Raw genomic sequence first — 9,768 nt, 5'->3', positions numbered from 1 at the left:
GTCCGTGTGATAAAGAAGCCTTGTGTGTGACTGGACCGTTGTGTGAGGGGCCCAGTGTGTGTGTGTGTGAGAGAGAGAGAGAGAGCTTGTGTGTGTATGTGTGTGTGTGCGTGCGTGACTGGGCGGTTGTGTGAGGGGCCCTGTGTGTGTGTGTGTGTGTGTGTGTGTGAGAGAGAGAGAGAGAGAGAGACCTTGTGTGTGTGTGTGTGTGAGAGAGAGAGAGAGACCTTGTGTGTGTGTGTGTCTGCCTGGACCGTTTTGTGAGGGTCAGTGTGGGTGTGTGTCTGTGTGAAAGAGAGAGGCCTCGTATGTGACTGGACCGTTGTGTTAGGGGCACTGTGTGTGTGTCTGTGTGTGAGGGAGAGAAAGACACCTTGTGTGTGGGGGGGGAGAGAGAGACATCTTGTGTGTGTGTGACTGGACCGTTTTGTGAGGGTCAGCTTGGGCCTGTGTGTGTGTGTGTGTGTGTGTGTGTGTGTGTGTGTGAGAGGCCTTGTGAGTGTGTTTGGACCGTTTTGTGAGGGGCATTGTGTGTGTGTCTGTGTGTGAGGGAGAGAGACACCTTGTGTTTGTGTGTGTGACTGGACCGCTGTGTGAGGGTCAGCATTTGTGTGGCAGTGTGTCATGGGGGGGGGACAGAGAGAGACACCTTGTGTGTGTGTGTTTGTGTGTGTGACTGGACCGTTGTGTGAGGGTCAGTGTGGGTGTGGGTATGTGTGACCTAGTTTGTGTGTGTGTCTGTGTGAGAGAGAGGCCTTGTGTCTGTGTGTGACTGTGTGAGAGAAGGAGGCCCCGTGTGTTATGGGACCGTTGTGTGAGGGTCACTGTGTGTGTGACCTAGTTTGTGTGTCTGTGAGAGAGAGGCCTCGTGTGTGATGGGACCCTTGTGTGAGGGGCCCTGTGTGTGTGTCTGTGTGGGGCGGAGAGACACCTTGTGTGTGTGTGTGTGTGTCTGTGACTGAACCGTTGTGTGAGGGTCAGCGTGGGTGTGTCTGTGTGAGAGAGAGGCCTTGTGTGTGTGTGTGTCTGTGTGACGACCGTTGTGTGAGGGGCAGTGTGGGTTTGTGTGACCTAGTTTGTGTGTGTGTGAGAGAGGCCTTGGGAGTGTGTGTGACTGGACCGTTGTGTGAGGGTCAGCACACACATGCGTGTGACTGTGTGTGAGAGGCCTTGTAAGTGTGTGTGACTGGGCCGTTGTATGAGGGTCACTATGTGTGTCTCTGTGTGAGAGAGAGGCCGTGTGTGTGTGTGTGTGTGTGTGACTGGACTGTTGTGTGAGGGTCACTGTGGGAGAGAGATCTTAGGTGTGTGTCTGTGTGTGAGGCCGCTGGCACACGTATGTGTGTGTGGGAGACTGGAACACTATGAGGGTCAGAGTGTGTGTGTGTGTGTGTGTGTGTGAGAGAGAGAGAGAACACAAGGCTGAGGGTGTGTGACGGTGTGTGTGTGTTTGTGAGAAACCTGGATATAAGTGACTGTGAAGTGGCCGGGTGTCACCTTTGGGAGGGGGCACTTTGAGGGATGGGTGTGTGTGTGTGTGTGTGTGTGTCTGCATGTGTAACGGGGTGTGGGTCAAGACGACTGTGGGGAACATGTGAGTGTGACAGCGTGTGTGTGTCTGTGATGTGTGTTGCCTGTGACGCGTCTGACGTGTGTATGAGTCTGTGACGTGTGTGTCATTGACGTGTGTGTGTGCGGGGGGGGGCGCAGAGCTCCATTTCCTCCCCACCCCCAGGTGTGTTCATGCGCCCTGGCCTTGCCCCCAGAGGGGTTTCCCTGCACGCGTGCGTATGTACGTGTGCATGCGTGTGTATGTGCGCACACGTGTGTACGTGTGTCAGGCCACGTGCAGCTTCGGCCAGGAACAGGGGGGCGCCTCATGTGCCCCCATGACCGCTGGGTCTCTCCGACTGACCCCCATTTCCGGCAGCGTGGCTCGGCGGAAAGAGCCCGGGCTTTGGAGTCAGAGGTCATGGGTTCGAATCCCGGCTCCACCGCATGTCTGCGGTGCGACCTTGGGCGAGTCACTTCGCTTCCCTGAGCCTCAGTTACCACAGCTGTAAAATGGGGGTGACGGCTGTGAGCCCCACGGGGGACAACCTGATCACCTTGCATCCCCCGCCCCAGCGCTTAGAACATAGTAAGCGCTTAACAAATGCCATCCTTATTGTGATTATTATTAGAGCCCGGGGGCCGGCCGTGGCAGGGTTCCGGGTTCGAATCCTCCGGTCCGCTCCCCTCCTGGGGAAAAGGGGCATGCGGCCCCGGGGTGGGGGGGCCTTAGGCCAGGGCCTGGCACACACACAGTTAGCGCTTCGCAAATACCCCCCTGATGATGATTTTGGGGGTCTAGACTGTGAGCCCACTGTTGGGTAGGGACCGTGTCTATATGTTGCCAACTTGTACTTCCCAAGCGCTTAGTACAGTGCTCTGCACACAGTAAGCGCTCAATAAATACGATTGATTGATTGACCCCAGTGGGCCGGGGGGCCCAGGGCCAGGACCCCCAGACCTGATCGGGTCCCAGGGGATTCTGGGATGGGTAGTTTCAGCAGGCCCCCCCCCCCCCCTTTTTAAATGGCATTTATTTATTATGATGGATTTATTAAGCGCTTACTACGTGCCAAGCACTGTTCTAAGCGCTGGGAAAGTTACAGGGTGATCAGGTTGTCCCGCGGGGGGCTCCCGGTCTTCATCCCCATTTGACAGAGGAGGGAACTGAGGCCCAGAGAAGTGAAGCGACTCGCCCAAAGTCACCCGGCTGACAATTGGGGGAGCTGGGATTCGAACCCATGACCTCCGACTGCAAAGCCCGGGCTCTTTCCACTGAGCCACGCTTCAGGTCCCAGAATCCCCCGGGGCGGGTGGCCTCAGCAGCCCCCCAAGTTAGGTCCCAGAATCCCCCGGGGCCGGTTGCCTCAGCAGCCCCCCCACTTCAGGTCCCAGAATCCCCCGGGGCAGGTAGCCTCAGCAGCCCCCCATCAGGTCCCAGAATTCCCCCGGGGCAGGTCGTCGCCCCCCCAGGTCAGGTCCCAGAATGCCCCGGGGTGGGTCGCCTCAGCAGCCCCCCAAATCAGGTCCCAGAATCCCCCGGGGCAGGTTACCTCAGCAGCCCCCCAAGTCATGTCCCAGAATCCCCCAGGGCGGGTCACCTCATCCCCTTCAGGTCCCAGAATCCCCCGGGGCGGGTCGCCTCAGAAGCCCCCCCAAGTCAGGTCCCAGAATGCCTAGGGGCAGGTCGCCTCAGCAGCCCCCCCCCCCAGATCCCAGAATCCCCCGGGGCAAGTTGCCTCAGCAGCCCCCCAAGTCAGGTCCCAGAGTCCCCCAGGGCGGGTCACCTCATTCCCCTCGGGTCCCAGAATCCCCTGGGGTGGGTGGCCTCAGCAGCCCCCCAAGTCAGGTCCCAGAATGCCCCGGGGCGGGTCGCCTCAGCAGCCCCCCAAGTCAGGTCCCAGAACCCCCCGGGGCGGGTCGCCTCAGCAGCCCCCCAGGTCAGGTCCCAGAATGCCCCGGGGCGGGTCGCCTCAGCAGTCCCCCAGGTCAGGTCCCAGAACCCCCCGGGGCAGGTTACCTCAGCAGCCCCCCAAGTCAGGTCCCAGAATCCCCCGGGGCGGGTCGCCTCAGCAGCCCCCCCAAGTCAGGTCCCAGAATGCCCCGGGGCAGGTGGCCTCAGCAGCCCCCCTTAGGTCCCAGAATCCCCCGGGGTGGGTCGCCTCAGCAGCCCCCCCAAGTCAGCTCCCAGAATGCCCCGGGGCAGGTTGCCTCAGCAGCCCCCCTCAGGTTCCAGAATCCCCCGGGGCGGGTCGCCTCAGCAGCCCCCCAAGTCAGGTCCCAGAATCCCCCAGGGCGGGTCACCTCATCCCCCTCAGGTCCCAGAATCCCCCGGGGCCGGGTCACCTCATCCCCCTCAGGTCCCAGAATGCCCCGGGGTGGGTGGCCTCAGCAGCCCCCCAAGTCATGTCCCAGAATCTCCCGGGGCAGGTCGCCTCAGCAGTCCCCCAAGTCAGGTCCCAGAATCCCCCGGGGCAGGTTTCCTCAGCAGCCCCCCAAGTCAGGTCCCAGAATCCCCCGGGGCAGGTTGCCTCAGCAGCCCCCCCAAGTCAGGTCCCTGAATGCCCCGGGGCAGGTTGCCTCAGCAGCCCCCCAAGTCAGATCCCAGAATCCCCCAGGGCAGGTTGCCTCAGCAGCCCCCCAAGTCAGGTCCCAGAATCCCCCAGGGCGGGTCACCTCATCCCCCTCAGGTCCCAGAATCCCCTGGGGCGGGTGGCCTCAGCAGCCCCCCAAGTCAGATCCCAGAATCCCCGGGGGCGGGTCACCTCAGCAGCCCCCCAAGTCAGGTCCCAGAATCCCCCGGGGCGGGTCGCCTCAGCAGCCCCCCAAGTCGGGTCCCAGAATGCCCCGGGGCAGGTCGCCTCAGCAGCCCCCCAAGTCGGGTCCCAGAATGCCCCGGGGCAGGTCGCCTCAGCAGCCCCCCAAGTCGGGTCCCAGAATGCCCCGGGGCAGGTCGCCTCAGCAGCCCCCCAAGTCGGGTCCCAGAATCCCCCGGGACAGGTTGCCTCAGCAGCCCCCCAAGTCAGGTCCCAGAATGCCCCGGGTGGGGTCACCTCATCCCCCTCTGTCCCAGAATCCCCCGGGGCGGGTGGCCTCAGCAGCCCCCCAAGTCAGGTCCCAGAATCCCCCGGGGCAGGTGGCCTCAGCAGCCCCCCAAGTCAGGTCCCAGAATCCCCCGGGGTGGGTCGCCTCGGCAGCCCCCCATTCATTCATTCATTCAATCGTATTTACTGAGCACTTACTGTGAGCAGAGCACTGTACTAAGCGCTTGGGAAGTACAAGTTGGCAACTCAAGTCCCAGAATCCCCCGGGGCAAGTTGCCTCAGCAGCCCCCCAAGTCAGGTCCCAGTGGATTCTGGGAAGGGTAGTCTCAGCACCCCCCCCCATCCCAGAATGCACTGGGCGGGCGGCAGTGCGGCCTAGTGGGTAGAGCCCGGGGCCTGGGCGGGGAAAATAGTTTGTGAGCGTGTGTGTGTGTGTGTGTGTGTCCATATGTCTGTGAGTGTAGTGAGTGGGCGTGTGTGTGTGTCTATGTCTGTGACTGTGTATGTGAGTGTGGTTGTGTGCCTCGGAGCAGATGTGTGTGTGTGTGTGGGGGGGTCTATATGTCTGTGACCTTGTGTATGTGAGTGTGGTTGTGTGCCTCAGAGCAGATGTTTGTGTGTGGGGGTCTATATGTCTGTGACTGTGTATGTGTTGGGTCTATATGTCTGTGACTGTGTGTACGTGAGTGTGGTCGTGTGCCTCAGAGCAGGGGTGTGTGTGTGTGAGTGAGAGAGAGAGAGAGTTCAAGGACCCCTAAGAACTGGGGGGCAGTGGAAATGGGGCTTCTGTGTGATTGTGTGTGTTTGTGTGTCCGCCTGCAGGACCCCATGGGATCGTGTGTGTGTTTGTGTGTCCGCCTGCAGGACCCCATGGGATCGTGTGTGTATTTGTGCGTCCGCCTGCAGGATCCCATGGGAGGGAGAGAGAGAGAGAGAGTGTGTGTGTGTGTGTGTGTGTGTGTGTATGGGAGCCTGTGGGAGCTCAAGGAGCCCTGGGAATTGGGGGAAACAGCGCAAATGGGGCCTCTGTTTGTGTAATTGTGCATATGTATGTGTGTGTGTGGGGGGGGAGGTCTATTCATTCATTCAATCGTATTTATTGGGCGCTTACTGTGTGCACAACACTGTACTAAGCGCTTGGGAAGTCCAAGTCGGTCCCTACCCAAAAGTGGGCTCACAGTCTAGGGTCTATATGTCTGTGACTGTGTGTGTGTGTGGGTGTGTGGGTGTGTGGGTGTGTGGGTGTGTGGCTGTGTGTGTGTGGTCTATCTGTCTGTGACTGTGTGTATGTGAGTGTGGTCGTGTGCCTCAGAGCAGGGGTGTGTGTGTGTGTGTGAGAGAGAGAGAGAGAGAGAGAGTTCAAGGAACCCTAAGAATTGGGGGGCAGTGGAAATGGGGCTTCTGTGTGATTATGTGTCCGCATGCAGGACCCCATGGTGTGTGTGTGTGTGTGTGCACGCGCAAACGCGTGCGGTGCCCCAGCGGGCCCCCCTCCCGCCCACACAATCCCGCACAGACACACACAATCCCGCACAGACACACACAATCCTCCACAGACACACACACACACAGTCCCACCCCCAAACCTACAATCCCCCACAGACACACACCCAGCCCCCCAACACACAATCCCCCACAGACACACACAATCCTCCCAACACACAATCCCCAACAGACACACACTCAATCCCCCCCAGACACACACACAATCCCCCCCAAACACACAGTCCCCCACAGACACACACTCAGCCCCCCCAACACACAGCCCCCCCACAGACACACACCCAGTCCCTCACACACACACACACACACACACACACACACGCAGAGGGGCCGGCCCAGCCGGCAGGGCGGGGGTTAAGCGGGTAGCTTCTTGTTGCCATGGAGACGGCGGCCCCGCCCCCAGTGCGCCATCCTCCCTCCCTCCCTCCTCCCTCCCTCCCTCCCTCCCTCCATCCCTCCTCCCTCCCTCCCTCCCCGCCCCCATTGGCCGCAGCGCCCGCGCAGGGCCGGAGCCTCGGGGCCGGGGGGCCGAGGGGCCTGGGGGTGGGGGCGGGGGGGGCGGCCCCCCGGGGGCGGCCATCCCATAGCCGGAGCCCCTAGCGGTGCCCGCCCCCCGCCCCCGCCATCTCTCCTCCGACCCCCTCCCCCCTCAACATCCCCCCTCCATATCCCTCCATCCCTCCCCCCGAGCCCCCCCAAACCCCCTCCCCCCCAAAAAAATCCCCGCTTTAGGGTTCCGAGGTGCCCCCTCCCTCCCCAGAATCCCCCCCGAAACCCCCATCTCCCCATCCCCTCCCTGACCCCCCCCAATCCCCCCTTTCCCCCGAGCGCCCCAGATCTCCCCATCCCCCCCTGAGCCTCCCTCAATCCCCCATCCCTCCCTGAACCCCCCCAAATCCCCCCATCCCCCCTCTGAACCCCCCTAAATCCCCCCACCCCCCCGAGCCCCCATCCCCCCCGTACCCCCCAATCCCTCCCTCCCCCTGAACCCCCCAAGTCCCCCCTGAACCCCCCAGGTCCCCCATCCCCCCTGAGCCCCTCATCCCCCACCCCCCCCGAACTCCCCCCACCCCTCCCTCTGAACCCCCCCAATCCCCCATCCCCCCAAGTCCCCCCATCCCCCCACGAACCCCCCCAAATCCCCCATCCCTCCCTCTGAACCCCCCCAAATCCCCCCCATCCCCTCCCTCCACCCCCCGCGATGGCCTTCCCCGCCGCCCAAGGTCGTTCCGCCCCCTCCCCCGCGCCGGGCCCCCCCCGCTGAGCGGCCCCCCCCAAAATGGGTCTGGGGGCGCCCCCCTCCCCGTCCCCCTCCCCCCCGGCCCCCCGGCGCTGCTGCCGCTGCTGCTTCCCCTCGGGCCCCCCGGGCCCCCCCCCCCGGCCCCCCCCCCCCGGGGTCGGGTTTCGGGGTTCGGGGGTCCCCGGGGCGGGCGGGGGCGGGGAGGGGTGACCTCGGGGCGCCCCCTCCCCCAGAGCCGCACGTGGGCCGGTCCCGGCGGAAGAGCGTCCCGGGGGGCAAGCAGTACAGCATGGAGGCCGCCCCCGCCGCCCCCTTCCGACCCTCGGTGAGTACCCCCCCCCCCCAAATCCCGGGGACCCCCCCCATCCCCATCCCCACCCGCCCCCCACTTTCCGGAAAGGCCAGCCTGCGTGACCTCTGACCCCCCCCCCCCCCCGGGCCCTGGTGGTCCCCCGGGGTTTGGGGGTGGGGGGCCCCCCGAGATCGGACACCGGACCTCTCGGCGGTGAGATCCGCCGACCCCCCCCCCCAACTCGGCCTCCTCCCCAGCCTCCTTGAACCCCAAGATTTGGGGGTGGGGGGGTCCCCAAATTCCCCCCTGAGGGCCGGACCCTCCGTCTCCCCCGCTTTTCCAGAAAGGGCAGCGGTGAGACCCCCGGGCGACCCCCGACCTCTGACCCCCCCAATCTGCCTCATCCCCAGCCTCCTCGAACCCCTAGATTTGGGGGTGGGGGTCCCCAGATTCCTCCCTGAGGACCGGACCGTCCCCCTCCCTCCCTCCCCGGCCCCTGGCCCCCCCACTTTTCCTGAAAGGGAATCAGTGAGACCCCGAGTGACCCCCACCCTCTGCCTCGTCCCCAGCCTCCATGAACCCCAAGATTTGGGGGTAGGGGGGTCCCCAAATTCCCCCCTGAGGACCGGACCCTTCCCCTCCCTCCTTCCCCGGCCCCCGGCCCCCCCGCTTTTCCGGAAGGGGTACCGGTGAGACCCCGGGTGACCCCCGACCCCTGACCCCCGGCCCTGCCTCAGCTCCAGCTCCTTTGAACCCCAGGGTCCGGGGCTCAGGGGGTCCCCAAATTCCTCCCTGAGGGCCGGACCCTCCCGGTCCCTCCCTCCCCGGCCCCCCGCTTTTCCCGGGTGACCCCCGACCTCTGACCCCCGCCCTCTGCCTCCTCCCCAGCCTCCTCGAACCCCAGGTTTTGGGGATGGGGGGGTCCCCAGATTCCCCCCCGAGGGCCGGACCCTCCCTCTCTCCCCCGCTTTTCCAGAAAGGGCCGCGGTGACACCCCCCGGGTGACCCCCGACCTCTGACCCCCCCCACTCTGCCTCCTCCCCAGCCTCCTTGAACCCCAAGTTTTGGGGGTGGGGGGGTCCCCAAATTCCTCCCTGAGGACCGGCCCCCTCCCCGTCCCTCCCTCCCCGGCCCCCCGCTTTTCCAGATAGGGCCGCGCTGAGACCCCGGGCGGCCCCCGCCCTCTGACCCCCCACTCGGCCTCCTCCCCGGCCTCCTTGAGCCCCAGGTTTTGGGGGTGGGGGGGTCCCCAAATTCCTCCCCGAGGGCCGGACCCTCCGGATAGGGCAGCGGCGAGACCCCGGGTGACCCCGGCCCCCCGTCCCCCGCCGCCTCTGGGCCCCGGGTCCCGGGGTTTCGGGGGGTCGCTGGGGGTCGGGGGTCGGGGGTCAGGGGTCGCCGACCCCCCCGGTGACCCCCGACCCGACCCCCCCAGCACGGTTTCCTGAGCCGCCGGCTGAAGAGCTCCATCAAGCGCACCAAGTCGCAGCCCAAGCTGGACCGGACCAGCAGCTTCCGACAGATCCTGCCCCGCTTCCGCAGCGCCGACCATGACCGGTAGGGGGCGCCCCCGGGGGGCCGGGGCGGGGGCTGGGGGAGACGCCCCGCCCGCACCGAGGCGCCCAGTACATTGGCTCGCGCGTCCCTCCGCCGCCGCCGCCGCCGTGTGGGGTGGAATGGAAGCGGATGGACCGCTCACCGTCGTCTCTCCCTCCTCCATCTCCCCCGTCGTCTCTGCTGCCTCCACCCCATCTCTTGTCTCTTCATCCTATCATCGTCTCTCCCGTGTCCACCCCGTCTCTCGTCTCTTCCCCCATCATCGTCTCTCCCTCGTCCATCTCCCCCGTCGTCTCTCCCGTCTCCACCCCGTCTCTCGTCTCTTCACCCCATCATCGTCTCTCCCGTCTCCACCCCGTCTCATGTCTCTTCCCCCATCGTCTCTCCCTCCTCCATCTCCCCTGTCGTCTCTGCTGCCTCCACCCCATCTCTCGTCTCTTCATCCTATCATCGTCTCTCCCGTCTCCACCCCGTCTCTCGTCCCTTCCCCATCATCGTCTCTCCCTCTTCCATCTCCCCCCGTCGTCTCTCCCGTCTCCACCCCGTCTCTCGTCTCTTCACCCCATCGTCGTCTCTCCCGT

The 9,768-nt window shown here is 64.5% G+C and overlaps 2 protein-coding genes across 3 annotated transcripts in view; both read left to right on the top strand.

Moving 5' to 3' along the window:
- SYNGAP1 (synaptic Ras GTPase activating protein 1) overlaps window positions 1-9,768 on the top strand; it is a 193,448-nt gene that overhangs the window by 71,294 nt on the left and 112,386 nt on the right. The window contains exons 4-5 of the mRNA XM_038742183.1: window positions 7,572-7,663; window positions 9,066-9,187. Coding sequence (XP_038598111.1) covers window positions 7,572-7,663; window positions 9,066-9,187 — 214 coding nt within the window. The remainder of the gene's footprint in view (window positions 1-7,571; window positions 7,664-9,065; window positions 9,188-9,768) is intronic.
- LOC119922249 (basic salivary proline-rich protein 1-like) lies at window positions 2,835-4,994 on the top strand. 2 transcript variants are annotated; one of them, XM_038742209.1, is made up of 2 exons: window positions 2,835-4,077; window positions 4,552-4,994. In XM_038742209.1, exons 1-2 carry the CDS (start codon window positions 3,409-3,411, stop codon window positions 4,783-4,785), a joined length of 903 nt encoding a protein of 300 aa, XP_038598137.1. In that variant the 5' UTR covers window positions 2,835-3,408; the 3' UTR covers window positions 4,786-4,994. The 2 variants fall into 2 exon arrangements, with proteins under 2 accessions (XP_038598137.1, XP_038598136.1); XM_038742208.1 differs by having other exon boundaries at window positions 2,835-4,639; window positions 4,688-4,994.

This window comes from Tachyglossus aculeatus, unplaced genomic scaffold (genome assembly GCF_015852505.1).
Source record: "Tachyglossus aculeatus isolate mTacAcu1 unplaced genomic scaffold, mTacAcu1.pri scaffold_101_arrow_ctg1, whole genome shotgun sequence".
Taxonomy (NCBI): domain Eukaryota; kingdom Metazoa; phylum Chordata; class Mammalia; order Monotremata; family Tachyglossidae; genus Tachyglossus; species Tachyglossus aculeatus.
Note: the sequence above shows the minus strand (reverse complement) of the source record. Positions and strands in the feature narration are given on the sequence as shown.